The sequence below is a fragment of the Phanerochaete carnosa genome (assembly GCF_000300595.1).
Source record: "Phanerochaete carnosa HHB-10118-sp unplaced genomic scaffold PHACAscaffold_6, whole genome shotgun sequence".
NCBI classification, from domain to species: Eukaryota; Fungi; Basidiomycota; class Agaricomycetes; order Polyporales; family Phanerochaetaceae; genus Phanerochaete; species Phanerochaete carnosa.
In genome coordinates this window covers 1121377-1142888 of record NW_006767633.1, presented here as the reverse complement: position 1 = coordinate 1142888, position 21512 = coordinate 1121377, and the positions used below count along the sequence as shown (strand labels likewise).

The window sequence follows — 21512 nt, the reverse complement described above, 5'->3', positions numbered from 1 at the left end:
AAGGATGGACGCGCCCTTCATGTTGCGCGAGGTGACTCTTCACATGGGAGCATTGTGGCGCCCTAATATTTCCCACGATTACCATCGACGCTCCGGCGCACAGCAAGGGCTTTTCCGTGCCTGCCACCATCCCGGTCGTGTCCCAGCCTGCACTTGCACATCCGTTAGAATGAAGCCTAAGACTGGTTTGCAAGAGGTTTGCTGGACGATACTATGGATCTGTGCCGTCACTCATCATAAACGTTGTTGAACAGTCTGTAGGCCGTTCTGGGCGTGCTAGTGGGCTCGCCGGATGGTCAGCGGTGGAGGATTACATGCAAGGTTACGACGGGAGCATAACGAAAGACTATTCTGACGATGTTGATACTCTTCTGGTATTCGTGAGTAGTCTCATGTCATGGGATACTATTGTTGGCTGTGTTGAGCACCCCTTTGCGTGCAGGCCGGTCTGTTCTCTGCGGCTCTCTCCGCATTCCTCGTCATCTCCTTCGCTCTACTGCAAATCGATAATCTTCAGGCCGCTGTGAGCTTGCTCACACGCATCACGCTACAACTGGACAATCCATCACCTGGTAACTCAGCACTACCTATGCCGGACATCAACTCTTTTCGACCAACCCGAGCTTCTCTCTGGGTCAACTCTCTCTGGTTTGTCAGCCTCGTACTAAGCCTTGCTGCAGCATTCTTTGGAATTCTAGTCAAGCAATGGCTACGCGAATATATGAGATGGAACTCTCCGTTGTGCGACCCAAAGGAAAACGTGCTTGTCCGCCAAATTCGCTTCGAAGCCTGGCAGGACTGGGGCGTGGACACTACCATCATATACATCCCTCTACTACTTGAACTTTCCCTCGTCCTTTTCTTTGCCGGTCTGGAGATTCTCCTCTGGAGCGTCGAGTCCGTAGTCGCCATCGTTGTCACCATTTTCATATCACTGTTCTTTGGATGCGCTGCCGCCGCTACTATTCTCCCTCTTTTCATCAAACGATGTCCCTACAAATCGCCCACAACGTACGGGATCCTACTTCTCTACCACCTTGGCAAAACCTATCTCAAAAATCTTGTCAACAACGTCAAAAGAGTCTCCCGGATGAGATCTACTCAACTATGGGAAGACGGCTCTCGTCCTCTCCGAAAAGCACTTGATATCCGATTGGATTGGCGGACCAGGGACATCCAGGCCAGCCATCTCAGAGTGTTAGTGGATTCAGATGATAGGGAGGCCGACGCCCATACAACGTTCTCAAACAAATTGCAGGTACATTTCAGAGGTGACACCAGCGAGATGCATGGTGCTCTTCTCGAAATGGGGAAGGCGGAAACCTTGCTACGCGCTCTCTCTTGGGTATCTCATGCCTCACAGGATAAACAGGTCCTCGCGAATGTCGCTTCCAGTGCAGAGTTCCTCCATGCAGTCGATTTGCCCTACGACATCCGTTACCTCTCCGCCGTTCATCTCCTCTCTGACAGGATAGGCGACAGTAGTCCCCTCCCCCGGGAATCATCTGACGTCTCAGCATGGCTACCCACCCTACCTGACTACGCGCTGCCAGGGTTGGATGGTACTATGTTCACACTCTTAGAAGTGCTCCGCCGGTGCTACCACATGCCCGAGACCCGTACAAGGCGAGTCGGTGGGCATCTCTCTGTAAGCCCCCATCAGGCCTTCGGCTTCCTGGAGAGAACGTGGAATGCCAAGAGCGACTGGTTCTGCACGAGGCAGGACTTCCACATCTTCCTGCGCTTGCTCGTTGGCGATGTCAAAGGCACAATCTTCGAGCTCGTACGTCTCGCAATGAGCCGAGGAGCACATGTCGAGCCCTTGGCTGTCGGTTGTCGAGCCATGGGCTTGCTCTGCGCGTTTCATCGTCTCATCCGCGCTGCACAGTTCAAGTGGCCCGAGCTGCAGGTCGAGCTCCTGGAGGAAGCCTTTACGCCCTTGATCGACAGCTACAACGCTCTCGTGGGCGACGCGCGGGCGGACTGTATCGATGAAGTGTGGTGCCCGGGACTGCGGACGTCCTTGCTCGTTACCATTTACCGTTTCATCGATGTTTATTGTGATGCAAGCGGCAGGCTAGTGTTAGGAGAAGGTATGTTTGCTGGCCGAAGATGGAGCCGTCAACCACTCACCTTCGATGTACTCGCAGAACGACGCTGGCCTCTCGAAAACCTTCCTCCGAGCGTTGTCATGGCAAATCTTGTCGTCACCTACAGAAACTCCATGCTCGGTCGACCTTACGGGCGCGAAGACTGCTCTTGCCTCGTTGCCCTCACAAATGGATTTCTCAACAGCTTGGCCTCCGCTGAGATCGCACCAGAAACCGACTGGCTCACGACCAACTCGGATCAAGTACACACCGTGGTGAACATTATGATTTCAGTCGCACAAACCTCCCTGGAGCGCTCCTACACCAACTGCGGAAGCTACGCGAAGCTGCCGTGGCTGTCGACATTCACTCTACGGAACTTCTGGTTGATCGCACCTGAACAGCTGGGTCATTTGTTGGACATCATGGAGAAATGCGACGAGAGTGGTCTGCTGACGGAGGATGTGAAGGCGAAGCTGGCGCATGCTCGTGGGATTGTTGCGTATTTTGAGGCTGATCCGGAGCAGGTTTGGGATGAGGACCTGATTCACATATCGCAAGACCAAGCGGACTCGGGAGCCCCAAGTCAAGGACCTGAGTCCCCCTCTTCCGACGTTATACCCACATCCGGCGACTCAATATCCACATTCCAGACTGGCTCCGGCACAATCTTCTCAGCATCATCTTAGTTATGTATTCCGTGACATCGCAACCTTTCCCACTTGTGCAGTGATCTAACTCGCGCGAAGTCCAGATTTGAATAAGCATAAATAAATAATTTAATGAGCGCCGAAGTGCGGTAGCGAATTAGTGGATTATGAGCACCGTCACGTAGTGAGCAAAGCAGAAAGTGCCTCGCCCCACTAAATACAAGAATTGACGAAGCGAGTGCGGCTAAACGTGTCTACCCCGCCCACAGCCCAAGGAAGAAAAGGGAGACCGGCGCCTTGCTCATACACCTAAACAGCACTGACGCCCGCCTTCATGCTGTCCATCGCATGTCGGTGAAGGGCAATCGCGAGGACGATGCAGACGTGCCAGATCGCGTGCGAGCCACCACCCAGCCAGTCGAGCCAGTGTGTCTCGCCCGGGCGCGCGAGCACGCACTCGGGGAAGTGTGTCGCGTAGAAGACGAAGCCCGCGATGTAGGCGAGGAGCGAGGGCACAAGTGGACCTTGACAAGGCAGTCAGCTCAAGGCAGAAGACGAGCGGATGAAGGCACGTACGGATGAAAGCAAGCATCTGCCAAGTCGAGTAAAGGTAGGAGAGATGTGTGAGGGGGGCGAGCACAGAGAATGCCAGAGTAAGGAAGAACAGGATGCGGTAGTTCTGTGATTTAGGTCAGCATGCATGTTGACTGCGACAATGCGAGTCAGATACCCGGTACTTCAGGTCGTTGAACCAGTCCATGAAGGGGAAGACACTCCCAAGGAAACCATTGATAAAACAAAGCACCAAAAAGTTATTTCGTGCGTCATCGTGACCCTGGAACCCGTAGTACACGATGGTGCCAACGGTCGCACTTATCAGCCTGGGCCGCATGCTCAGCTAAAGACCATCATAATTTAAGATGAAGCTCACCATCCTATGCCGACGTAATCCACTCGAGCACAGAGTTCCATTCCCTTGGGATGAGCACAGCCAGCCATAGTATGCCAGATTGTGCTCGTGAAAAGGCACAGCAGAGCAAACGCAGTAAAAGCGAGCTCAGGCAGCTCCGATTCAAGTTTTACGTCGGCAGCGAAAGGGTTGAGAGGTATGAGATTGAGAGACCAGAGCGAAAATGGTATCAAATGCGTGTGGATATTGACTGCTCCGAAGTGAGAATATGGATGCAAAAACGCCGTATGAACATACCAGTCTCATTATGCAATGCAAAGACGGACATAATTATTAGAGGCCATTGCTGCAAAGGAATAAAACTGCTCGAGTGGACGTCGCGTAAGTTTACGTACTCTACAATGAAAGTGCTGCACATACCGATAGCCGCGAGTGACGAAGCGATTATTTCGCCACCTCTCAGGCAAGTCTACGTAATGAATAAGGCGCGAGCCGTTCAATGATCTCCGCATGGCTCTAGTAACATCTATTGCCGCTTTCTCTAGCGCATCTTCGCCGCCTCGGATGTCCGAAGACACTCTTGACACGAATTCTGAGGCCATAACCTTGTCCAGCAGCTCGCTGAGAGTGGCATGAGGCTTGAGATACGAAACAGAGTCGCACAGACTCTGAGGCAGGTCGACAGAGGATAGATGGGACTGCAGAGAATGCAAGTTCTCGGAAAGCGTAGGGATATATTCTAGCGGGCTGTGAAAGTCTATGTCGGTGAAGCTGGTCCTGACGTCCTCTAGGCGGGAGCGCATGCCGGACATGTCAGGTATGTGAGACTTGACAAACCCCTCCACAGTTGGCGTCTCGACGTAAAACTCCGGAAGGTGGGAGCATACGTCCGTGCGTATGTTACTGAGCATCTCCAACGCAGTCGCCACCCATGTCCTGGCTTCCTCCACAGTAGACTCGCTCCTCGTCTTCAGCGACTCGGCCGATATGGGAGACTCGAGTAGGGCAAGATGAGCCTCCAAATCTGCAAGATATGACAAGACGTGAAGGCGGAGAGTCGCAAGAACGGGCAGTGGAGAGCCGAAGGACAGGTCGAGCGCATTCATCGATGGTGAGAGCGGCTGGCACAGAGAGCGGTCATGTTGCTTGTCCGCATACGAGGTAGAGAGTCTAGGGCGCGCCGGTCGAGGCTGAGGGGGTACGGGCGTTTGGAAAACGGTCGCGGCCTCGACTATCGTAGCCATGGGGCGAGGGGGTGTGTGGGGGTGTCAATGAGCCCGCCCTTAGCCTGCAGTGGGGTTAAAAATGTCAGTGAAAAGTTCATCAGTCGCATTTCTGCCACAAGATGGCGGTTTGCACGCAGGGTGTTGACAAGCAGCGTCTCATCATCAAGGGCCGCACGTTCTTGAAACCCCAGCGTGACGTCGCAGGGCCCGCTGCCATCTGCCTCAAACATGACAAAACGAGTCAATGCTCACCGAGCGCTCACCCTTTGAAAAAGCCTGGGGGTGCAGCTAGCCTGAACACGCCGACAGCAAGGAAACAAGGAGGAAGCGGTGAAGAGCATATGCATGCTCGCGCAACGGGCAAAACCCGCGTCCAGCCTCGGGGCGGGGCGCCCGCGACTGGCCGCGGACCCCAACCGTGGGAGCCATTAACGTACATTACCAGCTATCCTGTAGATAACACGTCAAATTCAATTTCCAGTTATCCATAACCACTTCCCTCAGGCCCTGCGAAACTCGTGTCAAGCCGGTAGCCCAGAGGCAAGTCGTTTCCAGTAGTAATCACACTAATCATGATCACCACCGCATTCCATGATCTGTGTGAAGAGTCACCACTTGACACGAGTTTCACAGCGCCTGAGGATGTATTGTTACAAATAAATATTGAGGCATCACAGCATTTATTTTAAATGACACAGGGCGGACGACTGGATGCACACCATCGGATGCGTGACTAGAGGTGCGTCCCGCTCCGAAACTGGATGCCCGTTGTGTCATAGGGAATTCAGCGTTGGAGACCCCTGCAGCTTGCGGCACGCCATCACATGCATCACAATCCGGCTGCGTGACAGCGTGACACAGCGCCCAACGCTTTGTTGTGCACGTTCTTCGCGCATTCTCTCGCTGCGGGTCCGCACGGGTCCATTACCCATTCAGACTACCCAATCGAAGGCCCGTGCTCCAGGACGGCGTGCGTGAGGGCGTTCACACTGGTCTGGGCAGTTGGAGAACGGAATGTCCAAGCTGCTCGTAGTTGGCCTCGGAAATTTTCCGTACCCTTTGACCAGACACAGGCAAGTTCAGCTTGAACCTATAGAGACACACTCCGTGGCTTATTGCGTATAGTGTAGGGCACCTCGTTGTTCAGTCTCTAGCAGACCGCGTGGGTATTAGTATATCAGCGGACAAACGGTTGGATGGTCTCGTCGGCCGCGGAAGCGTGACTCTTGCTGAGAACGATGTGTCGTTAACCCTGTATCTGCCAAGTGAGCTGCAAGTGACGTGTTAATTTGCCGTATACTCACTGGAGTTTCGGGTATAGAGGCCCTGATGAACATCACCGGCAGGCCCACCGTGAATGCCATGAAAAGCCTCGGATTCCAGCCGTCCTCTATGGTCGTTATCCATGACAGTCTATCCCATCGACCGGGAGTTGCCTCACCAAAGTCTGGCGGCTCCGCCGAAGGACATAATGGAGTACGAAGCGTCATGGCTGCTCTTGGCGGCAGCAAGGACTTCCATCGGCTTCGCATTGGTATCGGCCGCGGAGATGGTAATGTAGCGGACTACGTTCTAGGTCGGCTTTCTTCATACGAGAAGCAATACTGGGGTACCGACGGTGACGGCATCGATGTCGTATTACGAGAGCTGGCAAAGATAGCTAACGGCCAGCCGCGGCCGGGCTAAGACGAGACGGCAACGCCAACACGATACTGGTCTGTCAAGCGTCCCTACTTGTACTTATCTTTGTGCTGATTGCATATTCAGATCACGGGTGATGCAGCTTGTGCACTTCACTTCTTTCCGCCGAGAATCCACCTGCTGATGCTCAGGGGTGGAACATTCTCTGATCTCGGGTCTGGTGTTGCAACTGTATGCTCCCGGTCACTGTCGCGGACTCTACGCAGAAGATAGTAACAATGACGGCCCACCCGTCTTCTCTCGTGCCGCCAAATATATACAAATAGCACGAAGGCTGCATCGAAGCGCGGTCACGCGTTGACTTCCGTCTCGCTTCGCGTATCACCCGACGACCTGCAGCATCTTCGGTGGAGGATGGTGCATGTGGCTCGCGGTCCGTAATAGTGCGCAATAAATCCGTTTATCGAGCTCTACGGGGACAGTTTTACCATTTATCGCTCGTGGACACTACATAAGGCTAGACGGATAAGCATCGGTACGTGCAGCACGGGCACCTCTACATAGCCAGCCCTGGCCATGGCGCCCTCCCCTCAGCTCCTCGCCTTGGCGGTCCTCCTTCTGTCTGCATTCACGTCAGTTTGGGCCCAGCCTTCACCGCAAGTTCAGAAGGGAATCAGCCAAGCGATCAAGAATGCTGCGAATGCGACTGGCAATATTGATTACACTCAATTTGTAAATGTCTTTATTGGCACAGACAATGACGGCGACGTATGGTAAGTTTAGCAACGTTTACCAGGAATGTGTATCTCATGAGCATGCTGCAGTCCTGGGGCTTCGATTCCATTTGGCATGGTGCGCTTGATTACTTCCGACTTATTGAGGCTCAAAAGTAACAGTAACCTTTCCAGGTCAAGTTCACCACTGATCTGACCGGTTATGCCCCCGCCGGTATGTTCGGCAAGTGGATGCCCTTGTCGATTCTTCGTAACGCGTATGTGCAGGCTATATCACGGACAACACTCAAACCGTTCGAGGGATGAGCCCGCTCCATGACAGCGGCACCGGTTCCAGCTCGGGTATGGTCCAACTCGTACTGCTTCAGAATAATATTCCTCATATCTTTCAGGATCTTATGGCAATTTCGAGGTCATGCCTCTAACGTGCCCGGGCGGTTTCGACACTTGTACTACGTCGCTTGAGGCGCGCGAACGGTTCCGCAAGAACAACACTGATGTTAGTATCCTCTCTCGCGTATTGTACTTGCACTGGATTGACGGTGTACTCCGAAGGATGCTTCACCGGGCTATTTTGCTCTCACGCTGGATAATGATATTAAGCTGGAGGCGACATCCACCCGCCGTGCAGGCCTGGAGCGCTTCACGTACCCGAAGAACTCGAAGCCGTACCTCGTCCTCGACTTGGCTAACGACCTGCCTGCTTCATTCGCAGGAGGGACAATGAACATCGACCCGGAGCAAGGTAGGATTATCATGGGGGGCCTGTGGGGCTCTAGCTTCGGTCCCGGGGAGTTCAACTACGAAGCCTTCGCGTGCTTTGACCTATTGAATGGAGGGAACCAGACTCTCGACGAATACGGTGTCTGGACAGCCGACACGTGAGCACCTGCTTCTCGTCTAGCAAATTTACACACTGAATGGCCCACAGGAACGGCCTCGATGCTAAGGGCCTTGGCCTTACGCAGCTCAACTTCACGCGCAACCTCATCGGGGGCGTGTACCAGTCCGGCGCGCTGGTGTCCTTCCAGGGCACGCCTGAGACTATTACAATCCGCGTCGGGGTATCGTTCGTGTCCGCGGACCAGGCGTGCGCAAACGCTGAGAGCGAGGTCGGCGACTCGTCCTTTGAAGATATCGTAGCACAGTCGGTCGCACTGTGGAACGAGAAATTGAGCAAGATCGAGATCGACCTAGCACACACGCCGCCGAACGTGACTGAGATGTTCTATTCATCACTATACCGCGCGTTCCTGACTCCGGTACTTCTTCCTTGATATTTTATAGGCGCATTGCTAAGGTGAACCGCAGAATAATGCCACAGGCGAAACGCAAGGTCCTTTTGCAGGCACAACACACCACTACTTCGACTCCCTGTACTGCAGGTGAGCATTCAGTCCCTTTACCGACTTCATCACTCTGATCACCTTCCTAGCTGGGATACCTTCCGTACTTTCTACCCCCTCATGGCTCTGACTTCACCAGTCGAGTTCTCTCAGATAGTCGACAACTACCTCGACGCCTGGAGAGTGCTTGGCTGGATGCCAGAATGTAGAGCCAACCACCTGCCCGGATGGACCCAAGGAGGTGCGTATACGTGGAAACCAGCAGCATCGGTCACGACTTAACCTATGGTCGTAGGATCAAGCGGTGATGTCATCGTCGGACACTTCGCCATGACGTATCACGACGAGGCTGCAGCCCTCGGTATCAACCTGAACGACATTTACTCGGCCCAGCTCGCCGACGCGCAGCTTACCCCACCAAACTGGGACATTGAGGGGCGCGAAGCCGGTGCATATATGTAAGTTTGTTGAAATTCTGCTCTTCTAGACTAGTCTACTGAACGTTTCTGCAGCAAATACGGCTATGTACCTGCCTCGGTACTTGAGACGGACAGCGTCGGGCGGCAGACCAGAGAAGGAAGCAGAACCCTCGAGGTATATCTCGTCTATGTTTCGGAGGACGAGCTGCTGACTGGTTCGGGTAGTATGCATTTGAAGACTTTGCTATCCGAAATGTTGCATTGGTATGAGCCACCCTGCATGCGTAGAACTCAGTACTGAAAACTGTGGCAGCTCTTGAACAAGACAGAGGATTTCGAGACATTCAACAACCGTTCGCAAGTACGTTCGGTTTTCCCCGCGCGTGAAAATTAAGTTTCTTACTCTCGACGCCAGAGCTACCGCAGCGTTTGGGACAGCAACGTGAAGAGCGACAGCTTCGCGGGTGAGTTACCCTCTACACAGCATATAACCCTTCATGAGCAGTGGATATCGCCTGGTCACAGGTTTCATGCAGAAGCGTTTCCCGAACGGCACTTTCCTCTATACAAACCCCGTTGATTGCAGTCCAATCGACAACAGTAGCAGGAGTTGCTCGCTCCAGGACGATAATACTGTAGGATTCTATGAGTCGTCTTCGTGGGAATATAGCTGGTGCGTCGCTGAGAGTCTCTTCGGCCGTCGTATAGGACTAAGACCCACCTTCTAGGTTCGTCCCGCACGATACAGCTCACCTCATCGAGCTCATGGGTGGAAATGTGCGTACGGCATTTTTGCGGCTGTTGATGACGCTGACGGATCATGCAGGAAACCTTCGTCAACCGGCTGGACCACTTCTTCGAGAAGGGCTACTATTACGCCGGTAACGAGCCGTCCTTCCAGGTCAGTTCGACTAGTGAATCTTTTGACCCCCAGCTGCTGAGCCCGGGCCGCAGACACCTATCGGTTACCACTACGCCAACCACCCGACACAGTCTGTTGACCGAGTGAGGGATGTTGTGTTCACCAATTTTGATATCAGTATGCTTAGTCTTGATATCGCTGATCTGTAATGGTGCTTATCTCGTCGCAGCTCCCGCCGGCATCCCCGGAAATGACGACCAAGCAGCAATGGCTACACTGTTAGCTTTCCATCTCCTTGGCTTGTACCCGGGTACGCACGCTGCTACCTCCTTCGCCGTATCCCCGCTTACCTTCCCTGCAGTTCCCGGCTCGACTGAGCTCCTCGTCGTCTCCCCCTTCATCCCGCAATACACAGTGCACAATAGCTACCTCAACGTAAGCACGACGGTGACGACCAAGGGCTTCGACGCACGCTCGGTGCAGCAGACGATACCCAAGGGCGCGGCCGCGTATGTCGCGAACGTCACTATCAACAACCAACTACTTGCGTCACGGTGCCACTTGGACTTCTACGACATATTCAAGACGGGCGGGGACATCGTCATCGAGGTCACGGCTGATAAGAATTCCGTGGATAACTGCGGAGCGTCCCTGCCAATGTCGGTCTCTACGGGAGGTTTCAATGTTGCTAGATAACTGTATAGACGCGCATAAGATCACGGTATAGTGTAAAGCACAGACAACAACATGGCGATAGCAACTAAGAAATGTGAAGTACATTTGAATCTATAAATATAGTGAGACGACCGGAAATGATAGCACTTCGGGTCATGGAGGAGGAGGAGGCATTTTGATTACAAGTACGCCAGCATTCTTAGGGTCCTCCGTGGCTGGAATTTGATACCTGTAAGGATGCCGGTGAGTAATCGATCAGTCAAAGAAAGGATATGCGGACTTCTTCATTTCGTCGATGACAGCCTTCTTCAACACAGGAAGGCTGTTCTTAGAGTGCAACCCTTTGCCAACAATGACACGCAGTTCAGGTGCGCCCTGGATCATGGCATATCGCAGGCCCTTCTTGACATGAGAGATGGCCTCAGGAGACGTGAGACGATGAACATCCACTTCGTGCGCGCTCCGCTCGAGGTTGTGGGCTGCAGCGTACATTCAGGACATAGGCGATTGAGCGTAGGTGTACGAGACTCACCGTGGAAATACCTTCGCGCAGCTCTCGCATGCAATGTATCGACCTGCGCTTGCGCATCTTCGAGTTCAATCTCCAGACGCAGCGCGTCGAAAAAACGTCCCTGTCTCTCCGCCTTCCTCCACTCTTGCCGAATCCTGTCCCGCTCCTTCTCCTGCTCCCGGGCCTTCTTGCGGATGTCGTCTGCCTTCGCGATGATGGCCTGCTTCTCAGCGCCGGAAATAACACTCTCTTGGTCCGCGAGAGACATGTCGTCGGGAACAGAAACAGGGGCCTCCTTGATAGCTTCCTCGAAGGGCGGCGGTGGATCAGAGTTCCTGACCGGCGCATTGTTTTCATCAGGCGTGGGTATGTTGGGTATTTCAGAGACACGAAGAGGCTGCGCCTCGGGCATTGTGACGGGCTCGGGCATTGCGACTGTCGGAGGAGAGTCGGCTAGAGTGAGTCTCATGGGCCCAGCCAGCCTGTCGGGATACGGCAGTGCGGGCACCACAGTTGGTGGCAGCCCGGATGTCTGCACCTGAAGAGGGGAACGAACGTGTTCCGGTGTCGTGAGACCAGAGTGAACCCTTGGTTGGTCATCGTCCACTGCACCTGCGAGGGCAGCATGGTTGCTCGTAGGAGTTGTAAGCCCGGAGTTAGCTGCTGGACGTTCGTCCACCGGGAGGTCGACCACGTCATCAGGTATTGTTGGGTAGCTGGCTCCAGTTAGAGGTCGGGAGGGCGACCTCTCTATCGGTGCAAAGATATTATTTGTGTCGGATATTGCAGGGAGGGTAATATAATCAAGCTCAGAGGGTGTGCGCGGTTGTGGCCGACCAAACTCTGCTAGGAAGTCGCGTCCGTGCTCAGGTCTTGGGGAAACGGCGTCGGATGGAGAAGGCGAATGAGCTGTGGCAGAAGAGCGTGTGATCTCTGACCATTGGTCGTACTGGCCAGGTACAGGAGTTGTTGTGCGACGCACAGGTACCCCGGGGGAAGAGATACTGGCTGTCGTATTGTCGAGGTCAGAAACGGACGCCTCAGGGTTCTCATAGAAGCGTACACGCTGCGGAAGTGAACGGCTGCGGTGGTCCAAGGAGGAGACAGGCAGGTTTTGTTGTGTCTTCTTCCAGAGACGGCGAAAACGGTAGTCCGTGGAGAGTTGCACGCCGACGTCTGCCAGCAGCATCCCCAAACCTGTCCATAAGAGAACGATCATCAAGCGAGACGAAGATTCAGTGAAGAGGAAGTCCACAAAGAGTCTAAATCCGAGAGCCAAGTACGGCTCGATGGATGAGGGGAACTTTGCAAGGAAGTGATTGAGGACGATGCCCTCCCAGAGTCCGACGAGAACAGAAGCGGTGTAACTGCGACCAGCAACGGTGTCAATAAGTGCGCGCAGACCAAGGCCTGCGCCAATAGCGGCGAGGTTCTCCATCTTCACGCATGCAAGTCTTCGTCGCCGCAGTGACTGAGCAAGCTGCAGGACGCGACTTCGCGGGGAAAGGCGTGAGAGCAGACTACTATATTTGGCTTTTGCATACATAGCATACAGTAAGCCCTAACCCCAAGTCTATTGGGTTAGACGTGTTGACGCGCGTCACGCGTGAGTACGCTCTGGACACGTCGCGTTTCGCACCAACTTTACCACTCCCTCTCATCTGCCATGAAACTTTTCAACTGGATTCCTCTCCTAGCTCTTGTCTCTGTTGCTCTCGCAGACGAAGAGCGTGTACCGCCCACCGAGCTGCAAATTGAGACAACCTACAAGCCCAGTGACTGTTCGGTAACAGCGAAGACTGGCGATAAAATCAAGGTCCACTATGTGAGCAAAGAAAATGCAACCTAATCAATATGGTACTACGTATATGTACAGACTGGTACCTTGTTCTCCGACGGGAAGAAATTTGACTCGAGGTAGGAAGGTCTGGAGCATCTGTACCGTGTTTACTGACGATGAGCTTGCTGCCAGTCGAGACCGTGGCCAGCCACTACCCTTGACTCGTGAGTATACCACACCTCAAACTATCCCGTCTACTAAATATCACTTCAGTTGGGGTAGGTCAAGTTATCAAGGGCTGGGACGAAGGTCTGCAGGGCATGTGCCTCAACGAGAAGCGCATTCTCACCATCCCCTCTGCCATGGCATACGGTTTGTCACACATCTCTTCAGACACGTATCATGCTGAAGCTTCTCTGAAAAGGTGCACGTGGCGCCGGCGGTGCCATTCCACCCCACGCTACGCTCGTTTTCGATGTGGAGCTCGTTGGTCTCGATACACAGGCTCCTCGTGAGGAGTTGTAATCATATAGTTGCCCGCTTGATTTATGAACGGATCGGATGGAAACGAACTGCACATGGCTTGACGCGCAGCTGATATAATAAGTGAAGTTTAGTGAGTACGAGACGAACAAGGGAGCAAAACAGGGATCATTTCGAAGTTCCAGAAGACTTGAGCTTATCCTTGACAAGCTCTTGGAACTCCTCGCGAAGGATGGCCTCTCTCCTCTCGCGCTCCTCCTTTTGTAGCTGTAAGATACCCCTCTTCTCTTCCGCACTGATAACCTGGTTCTCCTTCCGCATGCGCACAGCGTTCATGCGTCTGTGCCTACTGCCGCTCATAACATATCCCACATTTTCAAAGGTCGCAATTTCGCCGGATGTGAGACCGATCTCGCCACGACGTGGGATGCGAACGTCAGTGCCATCCTTGAGGAACGCGGCCATCGCGCTACCTTCGCCGCGAAGCAAGGCACCACCGTACTGCCGTTCGTCGACCTTCCGGCTTTTTGAAGGCGCCTCGAGCGGTTGCGGGCCGACTTCTTCATCTGAATCGTCCTCTGGGGAATCCCCTTTAGACAAAGAGGTGGCAGCGGCAGCAGGAGCTTGCAGAAGCACCATAGCTTCCCTGGCTTTTGACGGCGCTGTCGCTCCAGCGGGTAAAGAGGCAGACGGCTTCTCGACCCATTGGTCCTCGTCATCCGTCGTGGGTGGCCGGTCGTCGGGACTCTTCGTTCGAGGTTTGCTGCGATACGAGCGTTCCCTGCTCCGGCTGCGACGGCGCTCCTCGCTGACGGACCTACTTCTGCTATGCTTGCTTCTATGCCGGCTACGTTGGTGACGATCCTCTTCTTCCTCTGAGTCGCCGTATCTCCGTACAGACCGCGAACGCGACTTGCGAAGGCGGTCTTTATCCCGGTGCCTCTCCTTCTCCTTCTTCGCTTTCTTACGCTCCTTGCGCTCGTGTCTACGGCGTTCTTCCTCAGTGTCAGTCGAAGATGTGGCAGAAGAGTCACGTCGCCGTTTCTTTGATTTTTTGTGACGCCTTGAATCCGGACTTGGAGACCTGAAAAGCTGTGAGCAAAAGGCTAAGTAGTAGATGTAAAGTGTACATACGACCGAGCGGGAGCCTTCGGCGATGATGGCCATATGCTTAGTGTATTGTCTTCACGTTGCTTCCTACGGCTGTCGAAAGCGTCAGTCGATGCAGATGGCGGTACAGCTACCAGAAAACACACCTTTCTAAGAAGCCCGGGCCAGCCCCAAGCGGCGCCCGGTTTTGCTTGCCCGGGTACATGTTCTCTTGCTGCCGCCATGGTGGAGCTGGCGAATCCTCTCGCATATGCGGTGGCGTAGGCCTTCTGTACTCTGAATACTCTGGACTCGGCCGTCTGGGTCTGTTTCTGTCTTCCGCACGTCTCTCCTCCCGCTCGCGATCCCTCTCTCTGTCCAAACTGCGGCTACGCTCTCTACCTCTAGCTCTGCCACCAGCCCGCTCTCCCTCGAAGTAGTCACCTGCCCGAGCTCTCGTCGTCCGACTCCTGTCACCATTCCTCCTATCGTCTCTATCATCCATGTATCCGCTACGCTCTCCTGCGTCCTCTCGCCCATGGCCTCTGCCTCTGCTACGTGAGCGCGAAGGTGTGTGCCGCCGGTCGTATTTCGTTAAAGGCTCGCGAACCCGCTTGTCATCTCTGCCATGCGCATTGACATCTCTTGGATCCTGAGGCACGAGCCCGAGTCGTGAGGGATGGATGGTCGCCATTGTAGGGTGGACAAGGAAGAGAATGCAGAACGCTTAGAGCAAACAGGCGCCAAAGGGCGGCGAACCACGACGTGGGAAAACTCGTCAGATCTGGAAATGCCCTTCATGCAACCTTCATTAGAGCTCGTTTTGGCTATCCTTGTTACCTGAGGGTCAATGCTGTCCGTAATTGCATTACACTTTGCGCCCTTTGCGACGTCCTTAAACCTCGTCGACGTTCGTGTGGCATGTCAGAGCCCCCCATGATCTCAGCACACCGGACAGCAGGTTCTATGTCGAGGCCAATGCCTCATCCTGCTGCTCCTGACCTCCTCATGCGCCTCATGCACGGACCAAAGACAATACTTTCGCTACCAGACGATATCATGCTGGAAATTATCACTTTTATTCGAGTGAAAGACATACTTGCTCTGCGACAGGTGCGCATTCGATTTAGCAAGATCCACCGCCACAGCTAACACGCGGGACGCACAGACATGCAAGAAGTTATGCAGACTAACCAAGTCACGTTGGGTCTGGACAAACGCCGTCAAGCGACATGCACTGGGGAAAGGACTTCCGATACCCGCATCGAATCCAGGGTTGAAGTCCCTTTCAGCAGCGCACCTTGAGGCACGCGTCGTACACGCTGCAAAGCTGCATGACAACTGGTACTCGAAGAATCCAACGCCAAGGCGAGCTATCGAATTCCAGGCAAGATGTATGCTGGATGAGGTGGCTGACACCCCTGCTTCCCCCGTCTCCCAAGTGTTGTTCATGCCGGCTCGGAGCGGAGAGTTCTTACTCGTCCTCGCAGGAAAGAGGCTGAGTTGCTGGGAAGTTCCTCTCGATGGTTCCGGGGCGTATGAGATCGTGTGCGTACATGAGGACGGAGTCAACATCGAACAAGTCATCGTAAACCAGGAGTCCGACAATGGATGCGGGGAGTTCGCATTCTGGGCTCAGCGTCCCGGCAAGTGAGTGGAACGTCTGCAGTAGCTATTTCCGCTAACGGTCAGAGCAGTGACGCGCATGCGAAGCTTTACGTCGCATCCCTGGATACTTTCCACGGGCGCATACAAGTGAAAATGAGCTGCCTTGCTCTCCAGCCTATCGCGGCGCCATTACATCTAATGCACGGCGACTTCATCGTCACAGGTAGCCACCCAGTCCTGTGGTACCTCGCGTCCGATACCAAGAAAGTAAATTATGCTAGGCTTGTCGGAGGAGTGGTGATGGAGGTACGGCTCATACTGCTCCGACAAATAGTGGTTTGCTAATCAATCCAGCAGGGGTCCAATGCAGTGCTCGCCGTCAAGATCATTGGGAAATATGTGCTGATAGCAAGGCAGCAGGAGTTTCAGTTGTTTGCCATACCCAGACACTCCCCAGAACTTGGCATGGAGAAAACTGTCGAGCTTATCGCGACCTTTCACTGGGACAGCCCTGCTCGCGAGGTCGTTATTATCGCCCGAGACAATCTCGCACGGAATGCTCCTTCTACCCCTTCGAAATCTTGGGCCACGGGGACTGTCACGATTCTGCTCCGCGAAGCAAATGAGGGCTTCAACACGCTGAAGCAATACGATCTCTTACCGAACATAGACCGTCGTCCCAGCCCGGGGCCGAAAACAGTCCTTCCCTTCGTCCTCCCCTCGGGGTGTACGCGTGCTATACCCGTCGCCCCATCTTGCTGCGGCCTCTCCGTCTGGCCGAGTGGCAGAGGCTTCTGGGTGCAGACCGACAACGTTGAGGCGAACCACACGAAGTATCCAGCGCGGTGCATTATGGGTTTCGACGTTGTCAGTCCAAGACAGGCTCAAGAGATATCAGCAGAGCATGGAGACAAGCTTGCTTGCAGCCCTGGGGTTCACTTGGATGCCAATATCGTGCACTTTTGCGACGGGCCGCTCTACGCTCGTCGATGCGATATGAGCCACATCCTTCGGAAGCGCTACGCCTTGAAGTCGGCCGACCTCGAGGATGTTATTGGGAGGTTGGCTATCGGGGACAAAGACGGCAAGGTAGAGGTGTTGGACTACGCTTAGTGACGGGTTGTGGGACATTCCCTACGTCTCGGCTCCTCTTGTTATTTTGCGTGCATGTCTAGCAGCTGATCTCTGCAGTCCGGCCCTCATTAAAATTATACCTGTAGGTTATCGTGCAGTTGAACAGTCGCGGGGCCCAGCCCGTGTGTGCTCGAAGTTGGCTCGAAGAGAAGTAGAACAAAAAGAGACTTAGGGCGAAGTTGCACTGCACACACAATTAATTGAGCGCTTCTTGCACGTGACTGAACTACCCGTTTTGGTGCTTAGTCAGAACTGTACAGTGTAACCCGCTGCTTAACCTTATTTTTCGGTTCTTTCATCGACGCCGCCGACAACATCAAGCACGATGGTATGCTGCTACTCTGTGTTAATATAGAATGATTGTGCTGAAGATATGCCTTTCGTTATGCACAGCCTTCCCAAAAGACTTTCCGCACGAAGCGTATCCTCGCCAAGGCTTCCCGCCAGAACCGGTGAGCATGGGATCGAGTGTAAAGAGGAGCAAGGGATATTGAAGGATAATGTTACCAGGCCCATTCCTCAGTGGTTCCGCCTGAAATCGGACACCAAGATTCAGGTGCGCTGCAATGATTGCGAAATTCGATATATGCAGCTGACGCGCAGCTGGGAAACTTGCAGTACAACGCCAAGAGGCGTCATTGGAGGCGCACGAAGCTCAATATCTAAGCTTGCTCCCTGTATTCTACTCGATACCGGCTTCGCAGCTTTTGTGGACAAGCTAGGGGAGAGATTATTTACCGCGACACCGCCGCACGCATTTAGGTGTCATTCCGCTATCGCTCGGTTTTATGGCTATCCGGTCGCACGATTATGGCATAAATGCTTCCGGGCACCCTCCTACGCCGCTGTACCTGCTCCTTGATAAGTCGCCAGTCTTGGGGCACGCCCAAATGCCTTAATTGGATTTTCCGCAGGCGTACTTGGCTATTCTGGTACTTGGACCAGGTCCTTGTCCAACGTAGCTCTAACATGCGGGGTGAGAACAGTTGAATGAGGTGCGCGAGCTACCGTCCACTTTCCTCCACCTGAGGCCCCGCTCTTTGGACTTCTAAATGCACAGCGTCTGTAAAAAGCCGGTATTTAGTGCACTTACGCTCAGCGAGCCTCTTCGTAGTGGGCGGCCTGAGGTTCTGAGTGAGATGGCCATGACGTGTGCTTGCATAAAATGCAATGAAAATTGAACGATATTACACAGAATAAGCTCATCCCCTTCCTTAAGCACTGTCCCAATAGGATGTTTGTTCGACCGAACTGAGAAGATCGATTCGACAGCAGGTGGCGTTCAGCGGAGCATGCACTCCCCGAAACTAGCCGTCGTTAGCCCAAGCGTACCCGTGTGCTCGAACGAATTCTCTAAGCTGATCAATGCCGCATCAATCTTCTGTTCGCGGACATCGCTGTATACTCAGTACCCACCAAGTGGAACTCTCCGAGGTCAATTCGACCTTGAGCCTTCATTTCGCATATGCCAGGTTTGCGTTCATGCAACGAGTGCGCGAGCTCGGAGTCTAGGATCCGTGTCTCGCGGTTTCTGGAGAACTGTTCCCTCAACTCGCCGAGCAGCCACCCGGGTTGCTTCTCCTGTGCATTAGGCGCTTCGGAGGTGGGAGAGGGCGTGATGGGCGGAGATGGGATGGACGCGGCAGCCCCAGTTGGAGGCGCACGAGAGCGGGCGGGTGTCTGGGGTTTCGATGGTTTCTTGGCTCCTTTACGCGGACCAGTGCCCGATGCTGTCGCGGAAGAGCCCTGAATACCCTCATTGCTATCCTTACGGCGCACAGGCGCACGACCGCCTCTCTTAACGGACGGTGGCTGCGGCCCTCCAGCTGGCTGATCAGATGAGGTGAGCCTGCGGCGCCATGCAGAGAACTTGCTGACAAGGTCCCGCTGAAATGCTTCGTCGTACCCGACGCACTTGAAGCGCCAGATATAGATGAGCTGTCAACGCAGAGCTTCAGCCTCGGGCGACATGCCTAGAGGATACGTGCGCCCCACCTGTTTACCAGATGAATATGCCCGTATGATCTGTTGTATCTCGTCTTTAGTAGGCTTTGGACGCTCCTTCCTGGAACCGAGGCCTGCTTTGATCACGGCGGCTTCATCGTTGACCTCGCCATCAGTTGGCTCCCGACCCAATCGCTCGTGCAAGATGATTCGGCTGCGCAAAGGGATGTACTTATCGGCGGCCGCAATATCAGTAGCCCATGTGCGCTTCGTCTATGCTCTAAGTGTTAGCCTCCATTACCTTACCCAGTTGGCTGGAACGTTCACCTGCTCCGGTAGGCCATCCCATTCCATGGCGGATAACGGTTCCGCAGCCTCTGTCGTGTAGTCACCCATATATCCCCACATCGACTCGCCAATTCCGACGACAAGTTTGAGCTTCGGGATGCCCGCATCCTCCCATGGAACCGTCGTCAGCGCACGGCACAACAGACCAGGCTGCCCCGGCATCTGCGGCGCCTCGGGATTACGCTTGAGCGTCGGGTACACAAGATGGTGCTTGTGTCCACCCAGGGCGGCGCGTTTCGACTGTGCGATAGCAGGGAAGAGCGCTTGTACGTTTCCACCACACGTCTCGGACATGAACTTGCGTGGAACGACGACATCGCGGATCTCAGAGTCAAGCTTGACTTCGTGGCTCTTAAGGCCCTTGAGGCGACGGCGGATGCCTGCGGGCAATACGAGCTCCAGTTCGACCTTGTCCTTCCTGATGTCTTGCCGCATCCGTAGAGGTGGACCTGGACGAGGCTCTGAACGAGGTCCCCCTTTCGGATGTGCATGACGACTCTGCGGGGGTCGGCGTCAGGTTGTTCCTCGTCTGTTAGAAATGGGAGCACATACCACTGGCGCCCCCGATGCAGAATCGGATTTCTTGTCCCCCGATGCGGGAAGCCGTCGTTGCGGCGAGATTACAATGGTCAACTTCTGAGGATTACTTAAGCCCGCTTTCCGTGAGATTGTTGCTCCCTGCGACGTTCGAGTAACAGGCGGTGGATTGGCGGCATTGCTGGTCGGGCGCGGGTTCGCAGAGGATGTGATCGATGGAGGACCCGGCGGCCCTCGTTTGCTCGTGCCGGCGACAGACGTGGGCTTTTGGACAGCCGACTGTGTACGAGTAGTGTGTGGTCGACTGCTTGGCCCAGGGATCGCACTGTGGTGGGTGCTCGTCGAAGGCTTATAGTCAGAGTCTGAATCGCGTGCTTGTGGCGGCATGTATCCAACATCGCCCTCGAACTCCCCGAATCTAAAGCGCTCCGCATAGCTCAGATCGGGAACGCATTTTCGCTTTGGCAGCTCGCGCTTCGACTTGTCACCAACTTCGCCGTCTGGGTCGACGTTCATCCTGACATCGTTGTCGATGACCTCGCCTTTGCTGTGGCTGCCGTCGTCATCGTCGTCACTCTCAAGATCGGTGAGGTCCGAAAGTCCACCCGATCCAAAAGCATCGGTATTGTGCGGAGCAGCTTCCACAGGCCCCTCGTCGTGCGCTTCACGTTCTGCGTTAACCTCTCGTACGGTAGGATTGATATATGGAGCGGCAGGGCGAAGGCGTGCGCGTGTCTCCGCATCCCAGCTGATGACTACCTCTACACGCTGACGTTTTCGTGGCCCGAGCCGAGGCTTCTTCGATGGAGATGACGTCGGGAGATCTTCTGGCTTCCTCTTCGTCCCAGTGTCAGAGTTCGAGGGCTCGTCTTCGGGTGATGCGGCAGTCACTGCGGAGGTCGGAACTGCGGACAAATCAACTCTGGAGATGGTCGGGTTGACGGTAAACCCCGTCCGAGATACACTAGGTAACGGCGTGTCCTTCGTATACCTCCATATATTAGCACACCGCACTGTCAGATGGTATGTATACTTACGCAGGGAGGGTTGCGCAGCTTTGGCTTTCTCTTGGGCCGCGAATCCTTCGCTATGGCCATATCATCATCGCCCAAACTCGACAGGTGGTTCGATGTGGTGCGCTGGTTGATGGACGTAGGCAGTTTAGTCGGGCCATCCGGTACGAAACCGTTAACGTGGAGAGCGACATCCGGAGGAGAAGGATTATCGATATGCGTCTCCGTTGGGATATCGTACACTTGGGCGCTTGTAGACGTTGGTAGTACACTGGGCTGTATATCCTCAGGGCCCCACTCCCGTTGCTTTCCCTTCTGTGAAGAGTATTGTATCTCATGCACAGCAACAAATGAAAAGGCATCCTTACCCGAGTGAGGTCAGTAGGTGCGGCTTCCGCAAACCCCGAATGCGCCTTGCACCTAGGTGTATGCGCGTCGCTTGTCGTGCCCGCAGCTGCTAATGTTCCGGAAACACCACTGGCGTGCTCCGAGACTGGCGCATCCGAGTCCGC

General features: G+C 54.4%; 7 protein-coding genes across 7 annotated transcripts; 4 read left to right on the top strand and 3 right to left on the bottom strand.

Annotated features, from left to right (window-relative positions):
- Positions 1 to 2130: 2130 nt before the first annotated feature.
- PHACADRAFT_174704 (uncharacterized protein) lies at positions 2131 to 4949 on the bottom strand. The gene is made up of 6 exons (XM_007396842.1): positions 4071 to 4949; positions 3948 to 4012; positions 3672 to 3900; positions 3471 to 3621; positions 3317 to 3419; positions 2131 to 3264 (listed from the first exon to the last, which is right to left on the bottom strand). The coding sequence occupies exons 1-6, from the start codon at positions 4892 to 4894 to the stop codon at positions 3050 to 3052; spliced, it is 1587 nt and encodes a 528-aa protein (XP_007396904.1). The 5' UTR covers positions 4895 to 4949; the 3' UTR covers positions 2131 to 3049.
- A 910-nt stretch (positions 4950 to 5859) lies between these two features.
- Positions 5860 to 7003, top strand: PHACADRAFT_257882 (uncharacterized protein). The gene is made up of 4 exons (XM_007396841.1): positions 5860 to 5949; positions 6002 to 6141; positions 6198 to 6591; positions 6644 to 7003. Exons 1-3 carry the CDS (start codon positions 5891 to 5893, stop codon positions 6560 to 6562), a joined length of 564 nt encoding a protein of 187 aa, XP_007396903.1. The 5' UTR covers positions 5860 to 5890; the 3' UTR covers positions 6563 to 6591; positions 6644 to 7003.
- A 41-nt stretch (positions 7004 to 7044) lies between these two features.
- Positions 7045 to 12522, top strand: PHACADRAFT_123038 (glycoside hydrolase family 92 protein). The gene is made up of 22 exons (XM_007396840.1): positions 7045 to 7290; positions 7342 to 7369; positions 7426 to 7465; positions 7519 to 7593; positions 7644 to 7750; positions 7807 to 8132; positions 8183 to 8513; positions 8563 to 8636; positions 8687 to 8838; positions 8893 to 9055; positions 9110 to 9191; positions 9242 to 9280; positions 9330 to 9377; positions 9432 to 9480; positions 9542 to 9689; positions 9745 to 9793; positions 9843 to 9917; positions 9971 to 10055; positions 10108 to 10188; positions 10240 to 10782; positions 10834 to 11032; positions 11086 to 12522. The coding sequence occupies exons 1-20, from the start codon at positions 7094 to 7096 to the stop codon at positions 10572 to 10574; spliced, it is 2484 nt and encodes an 827-aa protein (XP_007396902.1). The 5' UTR covers positions 7045 to 7093; the 3' UTR covers positions 10575 to 10782; positions 10834 to 11032; positions 11086 to 12522.
- A 200-nt stretch (positions 12523 to 12722) lies between these two features.
- PHACADRAFT_257880 (uncharacterized protein) lies at positions 12723 to 14937 on the bottom strand. Its single transcript, XM_007396839.1, has 7 exons — positions 14584 to 14937; positions 14462 to 14530; positions 13269 to 14411; positions 13118 to 13216; positions 13037 to 13068; positions 12941 to 12981; positions 12723 to 12889 (listed from the first exon to the last, which is right to left on the bottom strand). The coding sequence occupies exons 1-3, from the start codon at positions 14919 to 14921 to the stop codon at positions 13496 to 13498; spliced, it is 1323 nt and encodes a 440-aa protein (XP_007396901.1). The 5' UTR covers positions 14922 to 14937; the 3' UTR covers positions 12723 to 12889; positions 12941 to 12981; positions 13037 to 13068; positions 13118 to 13216; positions 13269 to 13495.
- Positions 14938 to 15360: 423 nt separating this feature from the next.
- On the top strand, positions 15361 to 17253 carry PHACADRAFT_257879 (uncharacterized protein). Its single transcript, XM_007396838.1, has 4 exons — positions 15361 to 15529; positions 15585 to 16066; positions 16114 to 16330; positions 16382 to 17253. The coding sequence occupies exons 1-4, from the start codon at positions 15395 to 15397 to the stop codon at positions 17135 to 17137; spliced, it is 1590 nt and encodes a 529-aa protein (XP_007396900.1). The 5' UTR covers positions 15361 to 15394; the 3' UTR covers positions 17138 to 17253.
- A 295-nt stretch (positions 17254 to 17548) lies between these two features.
- PHACADRAFT_98291 (uncharacterized protein) lies at positions 17549 to 17824 on the top strand (the record flags this gene model as incomplete). The annotated part of the gene is made up of 3 exons (XM_007396837.1): positions 17549 to 17610; positions 17669 to 17714; positions 17777 to 17824. Coding segments are annotated over 3 exons (156 nt in total), but the record flags the coding sequence as incomplete, so codon positions are not given.
- Positions 17825 to 18301: 477 nt separating this feature from the next.
- On the bottom strand, positions 18302 to 20131 carry PHACADRAFT_257876 (uncharacterized protein; the record flags this gene model as incomplete). Its single annotated transcript, XM_007396836.1, has 5 exons — positions 20003 to 20131; positions 19430 to 19948; positions 19154 to 19375; positions 18575 to 19096; positions 18302 to 18516 (listed from the first exon to the last, which is right to left on the bottom strand). Coding segments are annotated over exons 2-4 (1028 nt in total), but the record flags the coding sequence as incomplete, so codon positions are not given.
- Between the last annotated feature and the right edge of the window lie 1381 nt (positions 20132 to 21512).